The sequence below is a fragment of the Chenopodium album genome, chromosome 16 (assembly GCF_948465745.1).
Source record: "Chenopodium album chromosome 16, dcCheAlbu1.1, whole genome shotgun sequence".
In the NCBI taxonomy this organism is placed as follows: domain Eukaryota; kingdom Viridiplantae; phylum Streptophyta; class Magnoliopsida; order Caryophyllales; family Amaranthaceae; genus Chenopodium; species Chenopodium album.
In genome coordinates this window covers 19,171,052-19,191,968 of record NC_137849.1, presented here as the reverse complement: position 1 = coordinate 19,191,968, position 20,917 = coordinate 19,171,052, and the positions used below count along the sequence as shown (strand labels likewise).

General features: G+C 34.2%; 1 protein-coding gene across 1 annotated transcript; it reads right to left on the bottom strand.

The window, feature by feature from the left end:
- Positions 1-4,025: 4,025 nt before the first annotated feature.
- On the bottom strand, positions 4,026-5,054 carry LOC145584993 (MFP1 attachment factor 1-like). The gene has a single exon (XM_081641762.1). The coding sequence runs from the start codon at positions 4,924-4,926 to the stop codon at positions 4,405-4,407; it is 522 nt and encodes a 173-aa protein (XP_081497888.1). The 5' UTR covers positions 4,927-5,054; the 3' UTR covers positions 4,026-4,404.
- Between the last annotated feature and the right edge of the window lie 15,863 nt (positions 5,055-20,917).

Here is a 20,917-nt window from a genome sequence, read left to right as displayed (position 1 = left end):
CTAGAAACAAGAGGCAAGCGCAGAGTAAAATGTGATGTATTGTTGATTGAATGCTAAGGTTGTTATAGATGATTTATATAATGGATTACTTTAAAGGAAAAAAATGATCAGTTTTAACATGAAATCACTGAGTCCTAAAATATATGCTAGAAAAATAAGCTCCACAGTTCAAAATGAAACAAGCTTGATGATAGCTTGCAACAATATGCATCAAGGCATTCACACAATTCCTGCCCCGTGCTATTTGCTTTGCAAAAAGGTTTCACCGATAAAGAGAACTAGAAACAAGAGGCAAGCGCAGAGTAAAATGCGACTCTTCTACATTCAAAATCCACAAATAACAGTAAAAATGCAGCGAATCCATAAAAATCATGCTATTTGCTTTGCAAACATACACAAAGCATAACAATCGTGCTATTTGCTTTGCAAAAAGGTTTCACCCATAAAGAGAATTAGAAACAAGAGGCAAGCGCAGAGTAAAATGTGATGTATTGTTGATTGAATGCTAAGGTTGTTATAGCTGATTTATATAATGGATTACTTTAAAGGAAAAAAATGATCAGTTTTAACATGCACTCACTGAGTCCTAAAATATATGCTAGAAAAATAAGCTCCACATTCCACAGTTCAAAATGAAACAAGCTTGATGGTAGCTTGCAACAATATGCATCAAGGCATTCACACAATTCCTGCCCCCCCCCCCCCCCCCCCCCCAAACAACACACACACCCACCAAAAAAAAAAAAAAAAAAAAAAAAAAAAAAAAAAAAAAAACCTTTCACTATTACTATAAACCTCATGGCAAAAACTTTAACCTAACAAATTAATATACCAGGATTTACCAGATTAATTTCTTGCAGAAGAAACATTTGCAAAAGAGGAAAAAAAAACATCCTCCTACACATATGGCATGACACATTCGTACATCCATGTACCAAAGTCTACAAACCACCACTACCATAACTCATGCATCCATCAAATACCCCTACCAAAGAAATAGAGTTCAAAATAAACATCTGTATTCCAAAATTCTGAAAGAAATATACAAGGAAAATAGGTTCAAACTTCACAGCCTTGTCTCCTTTAGATTCTCCAGAAACTGATCAAATCAACACTATCTTTCAATTAAAATTTGCCAGTAAAGATAAACAAATTAATCAATCAAAAAAATGGATATATTTCCAAACCATCGAGAATTTAAAAATAACAGGAAATGGGTTCCCCACATCCAACCCAAATTAAGTAGGGAACGTTCAGGTTATCAGCGACCTGGGATAGGCCCCATCCAGTAAGAAAGCAACCATCTTACCAATGTAAGGTAAACAATGGCAGTATAATGTTTTAGACAGAATAAATCAATGGATAGGAAATTGTGTGTCCTTGTCCAGTTTCATAAACCATTTAGCACAAAAGTTGTACCATAATTACTATCAGCATCAATACTTGGGATTCTATGATCAGAATTAAGATAGATCACATGGATGATCTTGCCATGCAACCTCTGCTGATCAAAACGAAGCCACTGATCCAGCATTAATCAAATATGAATGCAAGTATTTTATGTAGCAACAAGTTTAATTGTACCGTTAACTCACAAAATCCATAGGCATATCTTAAGCATTCATTATGTCCACACCTATAAACCTAAGAACTAACAAAAGTAAACACTCACCACCTACCCAAAATCAATAAATTAAATAAAAAAAATCTAAGTTCGTAGAGAAAAGGGGGGGAAATGACTAATGGTGAGAATATTATGTAGTTCCGACTAGATTACTGGTATCACCCATCATTATTTTTTTTTTTGAGGTGATTATTGAACCATAAAGAGTATGTTTCTGTCAAAAAAAGATTATATATATATAGGCACATTTAATTACAAGCTCAACAATGAGCAAGAAGGTAACACATCAAAGCTTGTTTATCTAGACTTATTACTTCTTTGCTTTTATATGGGCAATTAAAATTTACAAATGCATTGTTCACCTAAACAGTAAATTATATAAAAGAGATTTTCTAATTCTTAACTACCCAAAAACATTTACAACCGCCATCCCTTGGTGAAATTAACAGTTACTAGTTACACAAGAATTAAGAAAAGTAAAAACAGATTGAAAAAAGTGGGGTTACAGACCATCAACATTTGAAGGAAAAAAAAGTATGTCCTTTTTGTGAAGGGTAAGGGGAGTAAAAGTGTAAAAGTCAATTGGCGAGAATGGAATAAAATAGAAGTGTAAAGAACAAAAACACAGTAAAAGTTTAATGATAAACAAATGGAAGTAATTTACAGATAGTAAATGGTGGTCCAAATAGATCAATGATCTATCTACCATTCAGTATCATGCTGCAAAGAAATTTATTGGCATCAGAAGCATAGGCATTATTCCTCTCCCTAGTTATTCATTAAGACGAAAAGAGTATCGCACATTGAATCCCCAACAATATCTCTTCGCACTAGCATATACGATAAAAATAAGATACTCAAACTGAAGATCTCAGAAATAGTCGCACATGCTTCAGCACACAAGAGTTGTGATTCTAAGCTAACATGAATAATATAATTGTCATTAGATGATCATTTCAAGCCACATTAATAAAAACATCCACTTTTTCATTAGTCAGGTTAAAAAAGGGAGTCAGCAATCTAAGCATCCATAATTTCATATGTATTAAGCTCCTGTAATCATCTCTAATTTCTTTCTCAAAACCACGAAATGGGATTCTAAATCTCCAACCACATCATTAGTAGAGATCCAAATTATAAAACCATATCAAATCATCAAAATGTCTCCAAATCATCCTCATCCACATTTCAAAGGCATCAACAGTGCCAGCAACTAAAGTTTTGGCAAACAACAATCATCAAATGGGGCTGGTCATATTTAGGTGAAGTGTCATTTGGTTAGTCTTTGATAATATCATATTCAGCTCTAGAAACAAGTAGCTAGCAAATTATGATAGATTAATACTTACAACAACAACCATAAAGCCTTAGTTCCAAAATAATTTGGGGTCAGATAACAAGATAGATTAATACTTCCATAAATATAAATTAAAAATTAAAAATCACACTGATTCAAAGCAAAAGTGGATGAATGATCATTATCAGAATCACAAATGCCTTTAATCTTTGAGTCAAGTAATTACCGCTTATGTCAAATTAGGTTATCTAATTCTGGGTACAATTGGGTTCTATGTTAATTAATTTGGTATAAGTCAACTTTGAGAAGTCTAAAACAACCCATTTACTAGTCTTACTATTCATAACAGTACATATTCTCCCTACTCTCATGAATATGAATCTTCATCAAAAGAAGCATTAGCATTCTTATTAAGATTTTTCACCATAATAACACCAGGACAACTAGGATCACAACGTCACAAGGATATTCATTCCCTTTTTCTAATATCAATGTACTGTGATTGGAGTTTCAAGCATCAGAACATTAAGAATTGTTTCTTACATAATTAACACCACTATTAATAGAAAACTAGTACTCTTAAAAAGGCCAAAGAACCTTCAAAAAGACATAACAGAAAGACACCAAAAATCAGCAAGGAATTAAGTTTAATAATATAGGAAAACACACTACATCAATTTGAAATAGAGTTATTGACCAAGGGTGATATATCAAACTTATTCCAGAAACATAAACTTTAATTTAAAGGAAAAACAGTATTTTGAATAAAATGAAGCTTCAAGAAACGGGATAAACAAAGCACAAATTTCTCCAAGGAAAATTTAGTGAGTGGTCATACTGAAACACATTTCAAAAGGCCGTAACTCTGTAAGTGGAATGGTATAAGCTCAATCCAAATACTATATGCAAGATGGCAGTTGCTAACTGCGTTGTACCAACAAATGTACAATATCATCGAAAAAACTGAGAACATGTCATCAGCCTACTTCAAGTCTTTTAGCAAGCATTTAATCATAAAACAGGTAGCTAAGCAACGAAAATTTCAGGGTGCAGAAAACAATTCTTACAAATGTAAGACTTCCATACAGGCAAGGATATGCCACATATCAAATTAATACGCTCAATGAAAGCATTAACCAACAACATCAAGAAAATCCGATACATGACACAAAATCTGGTTATAAATCTTAATGATGCTTATTGATACGGCATTAATGACATTCCACCTACCACATTCGACATAGGTTGAGCATAGCTAGATTTTACCAATATTAGACAATGAAAGATACGCAATTGTCATCACCAAGTACCCCCGAAATTCCAGAAAATGAGGTAGATTCCCAATTCATATAATAATTTGCATCATATAGCCGTTATAAGAACATAAAAGATCTAGAATATACCCTAGCATAGAAAATGTAGATAAAAAAAGCCATAACAGCAACAGATCTGGAGTTCAACAGATAATTAGAATTATTAAACCCTAAGATGAAGATTCATTATCAACGGAAGAAGAAACTTCCTCACTTGCAACAGTTGCGCGATCGGATTCAGGTGCAGCGGAGACATCAGAAGGAGGAGCAGCCCTAGATTTGACGGCGTCAAGCATCCGTTTGCTGATCTCTTTAGAGTAAACCTGAAGGATCTCGATGCCTTCATCAATGGAGGAAGCGGTAGCAGAAGAAGCAGGAGCGGAGGAAGCGGCGGCGGCGTTGTAAGCCTCCTCTTCGATCGATTTAGCGGTGGAAGAAGCTTCGTCGGTCGGCAAAGATCCGTAGCGCTTGGAGAGGACGGAAGGGGTGGAAAGCGTCTCGATGAGACGGTTGATTACAGCGTCTCTGGTTCGCTGAGTTGGGGGCCAAATGCTGAAGGATGAACCAGAGATGTTCATCTTCTCCATCTTTTCAGAAAGATTGTCCGATGAATGTGGCGGGTGTTGTTCAGTGTCGGCGGTGTTAAGCATTTCTACGGCGACTGGAGTTTCGTCTGCTGCGGTATCGGACATAGCTGCGGCGTGTTGAGGAAGCAGACGAGGTTGATCTCTTACTTTGCAGATGAAAGATTGCAGAGTATAAAATGGTTTGTTTATTGTTTGGGTTTTTAATGTCTTTGAATTTCAAATTTTAAGTTTGTTGGTGGTTGTTGATAACAATGACCCTGTACCATTGTGGCCCTTTTATGACAGCATAACCTTGTTTGGTAAATGGCTTTTAGTTGGCTTTTTCATTAGCTTTTGGCTATTGGCTTTTGGCTTTGTTTTTGTCAAACCGTCAAAATATATGTTTGGTAAATGGTTTTTTCGTCAAAAACAAAAAGCTAGTCTTACTAGCTTTTTGGTTTTGGCTTTTGGCTTTTCATTAAACAAATTACTTTTTTATCCTTGATTAATAATTAATAATTAGTGATTAGTAATTAATAATTACTCCCTCCGTTTCAATTTGTTAGTCCCATACTCTCATATACTATTTTGGACGTTTTAAAAAGATCTACCCATATTGAATGTATTCCACTTTTAACTTAGCTTTTATTTCCTATTTTATCCATATTAAATTCTAATTGGTTAAGTTAATTGATTGTGAATTTATGACATGACTCTAAGTAAAGAAATTATTCCCTTAAATTATGCCATTATGGTTGACGGTTTCCTAAAAAAATCAAAACAATTTAAATAAGACAAAACTATTTATAAATTGTTTTTAACTTTAATGTTAGATTCCAAATATTCTTCTTTTCTTATTTTATATGATTGATTCCATATGGGACTATCATATTGAAACGGATGGAGTAATAATTAAAAATTGATAATTGATAATTAACAATTAACAATTAAGAATTAACAATTAGTAATTAATAATTAATAATTCATATTTAATAATTAATAATTAATAATTAATAATAAATAATTAGTGATTAGTGATTAGTAATTAATAATTATTAATTAGCAATTAATTTTTAATAATTAATAGTTAATAATTATTAATTAATAGTTAATAATTATTAATTAATAGTTAATAATTAATAATTAGTATTTATTAATTAATATTTAATTACTATTAATAATTAGGAGTTAATAATTAATACTTAATAATTAATAATTAGTAATTAATATTTAATAATTAGTAATTAATAGGTGATAATTAATAGTTAATAATTAATAATTAGTTATTATTAGTACTTAATAATTAATAGTTATAGTAGTAATTATTAATTATTAGTACTTAATAATTACTAGTTAGTAATCAACAATTAGTAATTAGTAATATATAATTAATAATCTTTAATTAATAATACTTAGTGCCTAGTAATTAATAACTAGTAGTTACGAGCAGTAATTAAAAAATAAGTAATTAATAATTAATAGTTAGTATTTGTACTTAATAATTCATAGTTAGTAATTAACAATTAGTAATTAGTAATATAAAATTAATAATTAGTAATTATAGTTAGTGTTTTTTAATTATAATTAATAATTAAAAATTACTCGTAATAACTAGTATTAAGTAATTAATAATACTAATAATAAATTAATAAGAACACATAATAATGTCCTTTAAGGTCATTTTGCATAATTGCAGCCAACAGCTGATTTTACCAAACATATTTATGTACAACAAATGGTCAAACAGCCACTATAAACAACCAATACTAACAGTCAGTCAAACAAGCCAAGTTAAACAGCCAACAGCCAACAGCCAACAGCCAACAGCCAATAGCCAATCGCCAAACAAGGCCTATGTCTCAGGCTCTAACAACTAGAGGTTCTAGCAGGGGTAGAATTATAACTTAGCGTTTAGTAAGGGTAAAATCCTAATTGCGCTGGCTTGGCTTCCATGAGATGTTCTTTTATGGAGTTAACGTGAGGGGAAACATCGTTTTCCATTTTCCTTCTTCGGCCCCATTCACTTCACCTTATTTTTGCTGAACTTAAATTATTTTTACTGAAAAAAAATTATATTTGCTGAACTTAAATTATTTTTACTGAACTTAAATTAATTTTACTGAACTGAAATTATTTTTGCTGAAATGAAATTATTTTTACTGATTTTCTATTATAATTCTTCTTTAAAATAACTAAATTTTACTGAACTGAAATTATTTTTATAGAACTGAAATTAATTTTACTGAACTGAACTTAAATTTACTGAGCTGAAATTATTTTTACTTAATACTATTTTTTTTTTTGAAACAACTTAATATTATTTTTTTAAGGTGAAGTGAATAGGGCCTTCCTTTCTCTCCCACTAACTTCCTTTTTCATCTTCCTAAAAAGAGTTTAAAATACTGAACTTCCCTCTCTCTGTACTTGACGCGGGTGCATGGAACTTAGTGGAAGAAGTGGAAGACATGCCACGTGTCATGACACGAAGTAGGGCCAAGCTCCTTGGAGGTCACCTTTTGGGGCTAACCATCATCACACTTGAAGACAAGAAGCTTATCAATATATGATGCAACTACTTCATTCAGCCATATCTCCTTCGTTACAAGGAATTTTTAGGTGATTCAAGTTTGAGGTGAAAGTAGAGTTCAAGAGCTTTCCAACAACTGGTCACATGCCAAATTTGAGCAAGAAACGAAGAAGTTATGAACGTTTGAAGTTGAGCTGTCCAGGAGCAGGGGAAGTTTGGCCGAACCTACACTGTGGTTCGCCCGAACCTTCCAGGCAGTTTCAGAGCTGATTTTTGCTTCTTTGCAGGAGTGGCCGAACTCCAAAAGTTCGACCGAACCTACCCACAAGTTCGACCGAACTTACCCAGAGTTCGGCCGAACCTTTTCCCGTTTTTCTGTCAGTTTGTGCGAACTATTTAAGTTGTTTTGAGACGTTTTTGCATATTAATTTTTGTTGAACTTTGTAATCAAGAGACTTTCTCTCTCTACCATAATCTTTGTGATTATCTTGCTTTCTTTGTGATTGCATCTCTTGTAATCTTTGTGGTTACACCTTAATCTTAGCTTTACTTGGTGTTGGCTTTGATTAAGACCCCTATTTCATCTATCTTTGTGAATTTGAGATAGGTTATCTTGGTTTGTTGGTTTGAACTTGTTGTTACTTGATTTCTCCTCCCTTTTACTTGTCTTTCCTTGGTTATTTCATATCATTTGGTATCAAGAGCCTAGGTTATTAGCCTAGAAAGATCCTACCTTTTTTATTTCTCTTTCCCCTCTCACAAGATCTCATCTTTTCCCACAAAATTTGAAATTTTTTCTCAAAGATACAAACTTTCTATCTTGAAACATGGGTGATAGATACTATTATGAAGATGATGAAGGTTACAATGAAAACTCTAGATTGGATGCTCTAGAAAGGAAGTTTGATAGACTTATTGAGGTCTTGGAGAATAGAAGAAGTCCTAGAAGGAGGAGGAGCCCTAGTGAAGAAGATGACTCTCACTCTCCTCACCGAAGAAGGGAACACCGCCAACGACACTATGAGGACAACCGTGATCGAGACATCAAGTTGGAATTTCCGGACTTTGAAGGTAATCTTGATCCCAATGAATTTCTTGATTGGGTTAGAAGTATGGAGAATGTGTTTGAATATAAGGGTTATAATGATGAAAAACGTTTCAAATTGGCCATCCTTAAACTCAAAAAACATGCTTCTTTCTGGTATGAGAACTTTAAGAATCGTAGGAAGAAAGATGGAAAATTAAAAATCACTTCTTGGGAGAAATTGAAGAAACATATGAACAAGGCTTTTGTGCCTAGAGATTATTTGCAAGATGCTTATCTTAAATTGAACTCTCTTAAGCAAGGAACTATGTCGGTAGAGAAGTATACTAGGGAGTTTGAAAAACTTTTTATCATGAGTGGAGTTGAGTAAGCACCGGAGCATAAGATTGCTAGGTATATTGGTGGTCTTGAAAGAAAGCTTGGGAAAAAGGTTGATGTGCATGCCCATGGAAGTTTTGATCAAGTGGTGCAAGTGGCTTTGAAGTTTGAGAAGTATGACAAGGTGAGTAGTGCTAGTGGGTATCCTAAGCCTACCTTCAAGAATTCTTTTGCTCCAAAGGGTGAGACAAGCAAGCCCATTGTCAAGGATGACAAAGGCAAGGCTCCCATGCATTTTCCTAACAAAGATGATCACAACAAGATGGGAAATCGAAAGACTTGCTACAAGTGTAGAGGCTATGGACATTTTGCTAATGAGTGTCCAAATAGTAGAGCTATGATGATTCGTGAAATGGATGATGATGAGTACGAAGATGATAAGAGGGATTTTGGTGACCCTATATATGATGAGGAGGATGAAATTGTAGTTGACGCCGATGAGGGTCAAATCCTTGTAGTGAGGAGAGCACTTCACTCCATTTCCACCGCTTTAGCGGAAGAGCAAAGGGAAAACATCTTCCAAACTCGATGCACCATCAAGGATCGGGTTTGCAATCTTATCATCGATAGTGGCTCTTGCACTAATGTGGCTTCAACAACATTGGTGAGCAAGCTCAATCTTGAAACTACCGATCATCCTACTCCCTACAAGCTTCAATGGCTTAACAATCACAATGAGGTGAAGGTAACGAAACAAACTCTTCTTTCTTTCACAATTGGCAAGTTATATAAGGATGAGGTGCTTTGTGATGTATTGCCTATGGATGCTTGTCATGTATTGCTTGGTAGACCTTGGCAATTTGATAGAGATGTGATGCATGATGGAAGAAAGAACACTTATTCATTCATGATGGATAAGAAAAAGATTGTACTCAACCTCTTGTCCCCCACCATCAAACACAAAGAACCCTTGGGTACGGGAAACACAATCAAAGAGAACCTTCTCATTGGGGAAAATAAGATGGGAAAGGAGATAAATCAAGGACACATTGTCTTTATTTGTCTTCTTAGGGAAACACAAGAGAGTGAGCGAGAGAACCCAATCCACCCCCTTGTCAAGGAAGTATTGGTTGAGTACCATGACGTTTTCCCCGATGATCTCCCACCCGGTTTGCCACCTATTAGGGGAATTGAACATCAAATAGATCTTATTCCCGTATCACAACTTCCTAATAGACCGGCTTATAGGTGTACCCCCGATGAAGCAAGAGAGCTTCAAAGACAAGTTGGTGAGTTGATTGAAAGAGGATTTGTAAGGGAATCCCTTAGCCCTTTTTCGGTTCCGGCTCTTTTGGTTTCGAAAAAGGATGGTACATGGAGGATGTGTGTGGATAGTAGGGCCATCAATAACATCACCATCAAGTATCGCTTCCCTATTCCCCGACTTGATGATATGCTTGATGAGTTACATGGTTCCAAGGTGTTTTCGAAGATTGACTTGAGGATGGGGTACCATCAAATTCGTATGCGTGAAGGAGATGAGTGGAAGACTGCTTTCAAGACAAAGCAAGGCTTGTATGAGTGGCTAGTTATGCCATTTGGGCTCTCTAATGCTCCTAGCACTTTCATGAGGCTCATGAATGAGGTACTTCGCCCTTTTATTGGTAAATTTGTTGTTGTTTATTTTGATGACATACTTGTTTATAGCAAATGTGAACTTGATCATGTTAAACATTTGAGGCAAGTATTTGAAACATTGAGAAGTAGGCGGCTTTTTGCCAAGTTGGAAAAATGTACTTTTATGGTGGATAGTATTGTTTTTCTTGGTTATGTGATTTCAAATGTAGGGATTTCAATGGACCCTAGTAAAGTGGAGGCCATTCAATCTTGGCCTACTCCTACTACTCTCACTCAAGTTAGGAGTTTCCATGGTCTAGCTTCCTTCTATCGAAGGTTTGTGAAGAATTTTAGCACTATTTTGGCCCCGGTGACCGAATGCATGAAGAAGGGTACTTTTGAGTGGACACCATCGGCTCAAAGGGCTTTTGAGACCCTCAAGAAGAAGTTGTGTGAGGCACCAATCTTAGCTCTTCCGAATTTTGATCAACCCTTTGAAGTTGAATGTGATGCTAGCGGGGTTGGAGTTGGAGCGGTTCTTGTGCAAGGAGGGAGGCCGGTTGCCTATTTTAGTGAGAAGCTTGGTGGAGCAAGAATGAGATATAGTACCTATGACAAGGAGTTCTATGCTATTGTGAGGGCTCTTGATCATTGGTCACATTACTTGAGGCCTAGACCATTTGTACTACACTCCGATCATGAATCTCTCAAGTACATCAATGGTTCTCATAAACTCAATGCAAGGCATGCCAAATGGGTTGAATTCCTACAATCATTCACTTTATTTTCTAAGTACAAGGAAGGGAAGAGCAATGTTGTTGCTGATGCTCTTTCTAGGAGGCATTGTATGATCACTATTCTTGATGCGAAGTTTTTAGGGTTTGAGTTTCTTAAAGAGTTGTATCACGATGATGAGGATTTTGGTGGGTTGATGAAGAAGTGTGAGGAAGGGGTCGATGGCTCTTTCATGGTGCAAGAGGGTTTCCTTTTCAAGGGAAACAAGCTTTGTGTTCCGAAATGCTCTCATCGACGGATGCTTGTTAAAGAAGCTCATCAAGGAGGGCTAGCCGGACACTTTGGGGTTGCGAAAACATATGACATTCTTCGAGAGCATTTTTATTGGCCTAAGATGTTTGGTGATGTGCAAGATGTGATAGCTCGTTGTGGGGCTTGTCACAAGGCTAAGAGTCAATTCCGTGAAGGACTCTACTCTCCTCTTCCGGTCCCCAGTCACCCTTGGGATGATCTTAGCATGGATTTTGTGGTTTCTCTCCCTCGCACTCAAAGGAAAAATGATTCCGTGTTTGTTGTGGTTGATCGTTTTAGCAAGATGGCTCACTTCATTCCTTGCCATAAGACCGATGACGCTTCTCATGTGGCTACCTTGTTCTTTAGAGAAGTGGTGAAGCTTCATGGCATTCCAAAAAGTATTGTGTCGGACCGTGATCCTAAGTTCTTGAGCTACTTTTGGAAGACTTTGTGGAAGTTAGTGGGAACCAAGCTCTTGTTTAGTACCTCTAGTCACCCTCAAACCGATGGCCAAACCGAGGTGACTAATCGTACCATGTCCACCTTTCTCCGAGCTATTATTAGCAAACACATGAAAGATTGGGATCTTAAGCTACCTCAAGTTGAATTTTCTTACAACCGCTCTCATTGCATAGCTACCGGGAAAACACCATTTGAAGTAGTGTATGGTTTTAATCCCCGCCTACCACTTGACTTGTTACCAAGTATCCCTCAAGAGGAGTTGAGCTTTGAGGCAAAAGATAAAGTTGAAACGATGAAAAGGCTTCATGAAGATGTCAAGAAGAGAATTGAGAAGGCAAATGAGAGTTACAAGGCAAGGGCAAACAAATTCAAAAAGCCAAGGGAATTCAATGTAGGTGATCTTGTGTGGCTCCATCTTCGGAAGGAAAGATTCCCGGCTAAGAGAAAGAACAAGCTCATGCCAAGATCCGAAGGCCCCTTTGAAGTTGTGGAAAGAGTTGGACCTAATGCTTATAAGCTCAAACTACCGGGAGACTTTGGTGTTCATGCTACCTTTAATGTTTGTGATCTTTCTCCTTTTCTCTTTGAAGATGATATTGGTGATGATGATCCGGAATGGAGGGCAATTCCTTTTGAAGGGGAGGGGTTTGACGCGGGTGCATGGAACTTAGTGGAAGAAGTGGAAGACATGCCACGTGTCATGACACGAAGTAGGGCCAAGCTCCTTGGAGGTCACCTTTCGGGGCTAACCATCATCACACTTGAAGACAAGAAGCTTATCAATATATGATGCAACTACTTCATTCAGCCATATCTCCTTCGTTACAAGGAAATTTTAGGTGATTCAAGTTGGAGGTGAAAGTAGAGTTCAAGAGCTTTCCAACGACTGGTCACACGCCAAATTTGAGCGAGAAACGAAGAAGTTATGAACGTTTGAAGTTGAGCTATCTAGGAGCAGGGGAAGTTCGGCCGAACCTACACTGTGGTTCGCCCGAACCTTCCAGGCAGTTTCAGAGCTGATTTTTGCATCTTTGCAGGAGTGGCCGAACTCCAAAAGTTCGACCGAACCTACCCACAAGTTCGACCGAAGTTACCCAGAGTTCGGCCGAACCTTTTCCCGTTTTTCTGTCAGTTTGTGCGAACTATTTAAGTTGTTTTGAGACGTTTTTGCATATTAATTTTTTTTGAACTTTGTAATCAAGAGACTTTCTCTCTCTACCATAATCTTTGTGATTATCTTGCTTTCTTTGTGATTGCATCTCTTGTAATCTTTGTGGTTACACCTTAATCTTAGCTTTACTTGGTGTTGGCTTTGATTAAGACCCCTATTTCATCTATCTTTGTGAATTTGAGATAGGTTATCTTGGTTTGTTGGTTTGAACTTGTTGTTACTTGATTTCTCCTCCCTTTTACTTGTCTTTCCTTGGTTATTTCATATCAGTACTCACTCTCTGTCACTCTATTTCGCCACGTTCTTCTCGCTTCACTTTTGTGTCGGCGTTCTTGTTCGTTCGTTTGTGATTGTTCATTGGTGGTTGTTGTTCTTGGCATCGTTTTCCTGCTAATACAGACCCTAGAATTTTGAAATGTGTAGTGTGTGTTTGTTTTTTCTACTCTGTGGCGAAAAATTTGAAATTTTGAATGCATGTACTTAAATTATTGTTATCTTGGGTTATTTTTCAGATTGTGTAAATGATGTGTTTGTGATGAGAGGTAAATTCTAGGTCATTGGATTCTAAAATTCCCCCCGATCAAACAAAATTTATAACCAAACCTACTCCTAGTATAGGGGTAAGTCCGAGTCCAACCCAAAGGAATGGAGGCAAATGCTATGGTCTTAAGTCAAGCTATTCCAAAGTCTAAGCAAACAGTTTGGTCTAATACAAAAGCAAATAAACACAACAAATACTAAAAATAGAAATCAATATCAAGATACTAGGGAATTAAGATCCACATGCATTCACGATTAACATGCTAATTCGACGGGAATTTGATCAATCGAATAATGCGAGGGAAAATAGTATTTGCAATCAAAATCACTTGAAAAGCTATTTCCTAAGTGTCAATCTAGTGGTCTCTACGAATGACTACCAAAGGAAAATCACAAGACAAATTCAATCGATAAGAGTAGCTTCCAAATCAATGTGTCGTATCAATGAAAACTACAATGCAATCTAGCTTGATAATCAAGGTTAGCTACTCCTCAACAAATTAAATACATGCACAAATTCCATCAACCAATTTAATCACACTATCAAATCAATCAAAATCCCCAAATTAGCAATAGCCTATCATTCATACATGCTTCACCACATCCCTAGCAAAGGATCTACTCACTACACATTGTAGAATTGAAAAGCATAACTAAACAAATCATCAATTTCATCATCAACATTGTAACCAAAATAACAACAATCAAATCAAACAATCAACTAGAAATTCAACAATATATCAAAGATTAAACACTAAAATTGCATTAAAGAGGAAACAATCCTTATAAAACTTTGATCAATATCAAAGAGAATGAAGATCAAATGTAGCTATCATCAATTACCAAGTTTCTCTCTCTAAATCTAAGAACAAAAGTTTCCCAAATTCTTGAGCTTCTCTCTCTAAAAATCTATTCTATTCAATTTTTCTAATCAAATTCTAGTACAATTTCTCTCTAAAAATAAGAAAATCTATATATAGTAAAACTAACAAAGGAGAAATTAGTTAGACGTCCAAAAAGAACATGTATAGGCGCGCCCTCTCCTCTTAATGCGCGGCCGTGGAGAAATGGGTACAGAACGGGAGACATAGGGCTGCGCGGCTGCGCTTCAAACATGCGCGGCCGCGCCTCTGCCCTGCGCGCCTGCGCCTAGGAGCAGGGCAGCCTCTCTCGTGCGTCCATCGATGCCTCCATGCGCTCCACTTGATAAACATTGGAGGTGGTAGTTTCCAAGGGCTCCCACGGTGGGTTCAACACCACTTTTGATGTCCACGCAGCTTGAGAGCACGGCCTAGAAGACTTGAAATTTGCACACCTCAACATTTAAGCTTCAAAGGGAGAGACCGGCTTTCATCTTGAGCCTTACAAATCCCGAGAAAAATCCATGGAGATCCTTGGACATCACCTTTCTCCTGAAATCAAAGAAAAGCAAACAAATAAAAGAGAAAAGGCGAAATAAACTAAGAAATGCAAGAAAAGGGAAAACAACTAAGGAATACACAAACTAGAGAAATAAAAGATAAAACTAAAGAAAAAGAGATAAAAGAGTTATAAAAACGATTAAAAATCATCCTAAAAGAGGCTAAATGAGTGTCATAAATGACACTCATCAATTTGTTTGGAGTTATTTTTGCGAATATACCAGAAAGATTAAGCATAATGCCCAATTTTCCCATAATGGGTTTTATGTTTTTTATGACAATTTTGAAACAAAGCTGTGCAATTGATGTGCAGATTACCTTGAAAATTTGTTTTTACTACTAGAGTGTTGATGGATTTGGGCATGTCCTATAATTCGTAATTCAGTTGTTTTATGTTGAAGTAAGTAATTTGTTTTTTCTAGGGTTTTGATGGATTTGGGCTTCTAAAAGTTCAATTGATTTGAAAGCTCAATTGGTGTGAATAGTAGATTTTTTGGTTCAAAGTCGAATGATGTTGGTATTTGAAACCTTAAATACTTGTACAAAATTTCATGTTCAACCAAAAAATAAAAATTTGAGTGGAACTAAACCTGTTATATTATTTGAAAGTGTTTATGAGTAGATCCATTAAGGCTAGGGGAAATTCAAATGATGTGACAGTTCAATTTTTTTGAAAATTCAGATTTGTTGGTTTAAAGTGGACTTATTTTGGTTTTTGAGACTTTAATGATCAAAAAGGTTTGTGTGAGACTGGACTCACGTGAGACCGAGCTCACAAACAAAAAGGCGCGGGCCTGAGAAACCCGACCAAAGCTCGCGCGCCAACATTTTATTTAAAATCGATGATTTTTCTCATTTTCATCATTTTCCTCAAATTTTGAGCACCGTCATTTCCTCAAATTTCAGAGCATTCAAATCTTCAAATTTCAGAGAATTCAAATCTTTAATCTCAAAAAATTCACAAAAATGGAGAAATAAAACAACATGATATCAATTCAAGAAGAATCTGATTTACCTATAGAATCAATTTCGAGTTCAATTACTGCTGAAAAAGGTAAAATTTGCTTTAATTTCATATCGTAATTAATTTAAGATCATATTTAATTTCGGATCGTATTTAATTTGTACAATCAATTTGGAGTTCAAATTTAATTTCAAATCATATTTATAAGTTTTCGCAGAGCATTAATTTAAATTTGCATGGCATTTAAATTTGCATGCAATCAATTTAGAGTTCAATTTCTGCTAAAAAACATACAATGTCATTAATTTCATATCATACTAATAATAATAATAATAATAATTTGCAAAGCATTCATTTGATTATGACATACCAATATACTAATATTAATGATGAATGCAACTGATGATATAATTATAGAAGAGAACACCAATCAGGAAAAAGATGATGAAGAAAGAGATGAAGATGTTGCAAATATACTAGGTATGTTTGTTTGAAATTACAAAAATTAGAAGTATAATACACTGATAATTAAATGTTCTGTAATTATAATGATGTAATTGTTGATAATTAATTTCGAGTTCAATTTCTGACTGAAATAATCTAGTTCCTGATTGAAATAATATAATTTCTGACTAAAATAATCTAATTCCTAACTAAAATAATCTAATTCCTGAATGTGATAATCTAATTCCCGACAAAAATAATGTAATTCCTGACAAAAAAAAAAATTAATTCCTGACAAAAAATAATCTAACTCCTGACTAAAATAATTTAATTCGTGAATGCAATTATCTACTTCCTGAAAAAATAACGTGACAAAAAAATCTAATTCCTGTCAAATATAATGTAGTTCCTGACAAAATACCTAATTCTTGTCTGAAACAATATAATTCCTGACTGAAATAATCTAATTACTGACTCAAATAATCTAATTCCTGACTGAAATAATTTAAATAGATTGATATTTTATTTTGTTGCAGATTATGACAAGGATGAAAACATAAGTAATGTCTAGTAGGTTATACAGTATCAGACTACAATGATGGATAGTTTTTATACAAAGCTCATTCAAGATATGTTGGTTTCAATGTCAGAAAATCAACAAAGAGAAGAGATAATAATGATATTCTGTATAAGTTTTATTTTAGATGCTCTAAGGAAGAACAGACAAAGGGTAAAATGAAGATTGCAATTAACAAAATTTAGTTGAAATACCAATATTAGATAAAATTGATGAAAAAAAGAGAAAAGGAAGGGGAGTAAATGACACAAGAATTGGATGCAAAGCTCATATTCGTTTCAAGAAAAATGCATAAGGTACATTTGACGTTCTTACACATGAGTTGGAACATAATTATGAATTGGTAAAAACAGTTCAACGACATCATCTAAGATCTGAAAGACAAATATCAGCTCCAATGGGTGAGCTAATTGAGAGCATGGTTGAGAGTGGTATTAAACCAATGGATGCTTACAACTATATAAGCAATGAAGCTGGAGGAGAAGAATGCGTAGGTCAAACTAAGATAGACCACCTTAATTATGTATCAAGGGTGAAAATGAGTATGGTTGAAGGTGGTGACATGCAGAATGTATTAGATACCCTTCAAAAAAGAGCAGATAAAGATCCTTCATTCTTTTATAGAATGAAATTTGGAGAAGAAAATAATGTGGTGATCTATTTTGGCGTGACTCTCATATGCTTGAAGATTTCAAAGCTTATGGTGATATTTTAATCTTTGATACAACATACAGAACAAAAAATATGGGTTGATATGTGCACCATTTGTTGGTATAAACAATCATTAGAGAACAACAATGTTTGGATGTGCCTTCTTAACTGATGAAAAGACTGAAACATTTGTTTGGCTACTTTCAATTTTCAAAAAATCAATGTGTGGAATTGAACCAAAATCAATCTTCGCTAATCAAGATCTTGCAATGAGCAACGCTATACCAGAGGTAAGCAGTTTTAGCTTTACAATATATATGTTCTATAGTTTAATATCTGATTAGTGTAAGTAATTTAATATGATCTAATTTCTGACAAAAATAATATAATTCCTGATAAAATTAACCTAATTCCTAACAAAATAAACTATTACCTAACAAAATAATTTAATTCCTGACTAAAATATACTAATCCCTGACAAAAATAAACCTATATCCGACAAATATAATCTAATTCCTGAATAAAACATACTAATTACTGAGAAAAATAAACTAATAACTTTCAAAAATAATTTAATTCTTGACTAAAATATTCTAATTCCTAACAAAAATAGACCAATACCTGACATAAATAGTCTAATTCCCGACTAAAATATACTAATTCCTCACAATTATAAACTAATTCCTGGCTAATATTATCTAATTCATGATTATAATATACAAATTTCTAACTTAAAAATTTTAAATCCTGACTAAAATAATCTAATTCTTCATATTATTATTCCAGGTTTATCCAAATTCAAGACATAGATTTTGTCTATGGCATCTATAAAAGAATTTTGTCTCACACTTTGGAACTCTAAAAAGCAATCCTAAATTCAAGAATATGTTTCACAAATGCTTAAGTGGTTGTGATTCAGAATCAGAATTTGAAGAATGCTGGCACAAAATGGTTCAAAAACATGGATTAGAAAATAAAGAATGGTTTGATAGGTTATATGGGCTACGAGAAAAATGATGCAGAGCAAGGACATTTTCTCATCAGCTGGAATTCTTTCATCTCAAAGAGTAGAGGTAACAAACAGAGCAATTTCATTTAAGGCTATTAGAACCACTAAGCTTTTGGAATTCTTTCACATATTTGAAGCAACTGTGAGAAGATGGAGAAGCACTGAAAAAAGTGACAACTTCAGATGTACTACTGAGAAACCAAAAACAACACAAAGATATTAAAACATGTAGCTGAAGTTTATACTCTAAACTTATACAAGGATTCTAAGTTGGAATTTGAAACAAGTCTAGGAGCATATGCAAAAGTAAAGGTCACTTCAATGCAATATGTCAAATTCTTTGATGTTTCTCTTGATGAAGATTATAAGCACAGCTATCAAGTAATATATCACAGTCAAAACTAAGAGTTGGTCTGTTCTTGTATGTGCTTCACAGAGATCGGATTGCTGTGCTTTCGCATCCTCAAGATAACGCAAATGTACAACATACATGCTATACCGGGGAGATACATTTTGAAACGTTGGACAAAGCTTGCGAAATCAATGATATGGGATGAAAATGAATTAGGTACGTACATACTTTTTTAAAATAAAATTTATTATTTGTATCTTATCTCATGTAGCTAATATCTGATTATTTATTTAATATTTAGATATATTTGACCTTATGTCTGAAAAACCATCTTCAGTAATAGCACTGGAAAGTTGAAAAATAAAAATAACATTAAATTATAATCTGACAAAAATAATATTATTCCTGACAAAAAAAATCCTTATTCCTGACAAAAGTATCCCTATTCCTAACAAAAATATCCTTATTCCTGACAAACATATTCTATATATATATGTAACTTTTTTTTTCTTTTTGTTAGGAAATACAACTACTGATCATTCATTAATAAATATTTCTTGGAGGCAGTCAATAACAAAGAATTTCTACAACCTTGTAATATTATTTCAAGGTAACGAAGATGCATCAAAAATTTGTGATGATGTTTTGGAACAACTGTAAAAATCTGTAAGAAAAGTGTTCTAAACAAATGAACAAAAAATTCGTGAACTTGATGAAGAAGAGGAGAGAAGGAATACAATAAAAGATTCCAAATGACCAAAAACAAAAGGAAGGCCAAAGAAGAACAAAAGAATTAGAGGACATTTTGAAAGGAGAAGAACAACAACAAGAGATCTAAATGAGTTTGGTACAAAATCTCCAAATCCACAACTCATATAATATAGGGTGATTTTAAAAATATTTTTTTTTAGAATATATAATTGTAAAAAATACTATGTTCAGATATCTTTGTTTTGATATTTTAATTTTTAATATAAATTAAGTTTTACATGACTACAGATTATTATCAAAGAAAAAATAGCTTATATCTGACTAATATTATATAATACCTGATTAATAACTTTGTAATATCTAATGAATAATTTGTAATACCTAATTAAAGTTATATAAAACTTGACTTTTGCATCGTAATTTCTAACTAAATTTATTATCAAAAAATAGAAAATATAATATATGACTGTACTTAATAACTTGACTAAAATAATTAATAACTTGACCAAAATTATGTAGACTTGACAAAAATTATATAAAACCTGACTAAATAAGCCTAGTTCATAACCAAACTAATAAATTATGTGTTTATACGTAAGTATTATAATTAAAGAAAAGAAATTTGGTATCCAGGCTTTTTGGGCTCAAATCTTTATTTTGCCAAAGAAGATCCTTAGAGAAATTGAATCCGGGTTTAGGGTGTTTCTTTGGACTGGTAAAGGCACATATTCTAAGAAAGCTTCTGTTTCTTGGGCTCATATGGCTCTCCCTAAGGTTTGTGGGGGTTGGAACATCACTTTGGTCAGTGATTGGAATAAGGCTGTTATCTGTAAGATCCTTTGGGATTTGGCTCATAAATATGATAATTTATGGGTTAAATGGGTTCATACTTACTGTTTTCACAACAAGGACTTGTGGACTACCCCTATTCCTTATAAGTGTACTTGGGTTTTAAAGAAAATTTTGAGTTGCAGGGATACTATTGATAGTATTGGAGGATGGTCTTCTGTTATGCATTATAGTAAGGTGAGCATTGCTAAAGTTTATGCTCAAATCAGACCTCAAGCTGCTAAGGTGAGTTGGAAAAGGATTGTTTGTAACAATTCTGCTTCCCCTAAGAGTATTTTTGTCACTTGGTTGACTTTGATGAACAGGCTGGTTACTAAAGATAGGCTGATTCATGGCATTTGAAATGTGACCCTGCTTGTTTCTTTTGCCAGAACAACAATGAGTGTGTCTCTCACTTGTTTTTTCTGTGTCCCTACTCTAAAGATATCTG

Coding starts and splice junctions, on each gene's coding strand:
- LOC145584993 (XM_081641762.1), bottom strand. CDS start 4,926: ATGTCCGATACCGCAGCAGACGAAACTCCAGTCGCCGTAGAAATGCTT.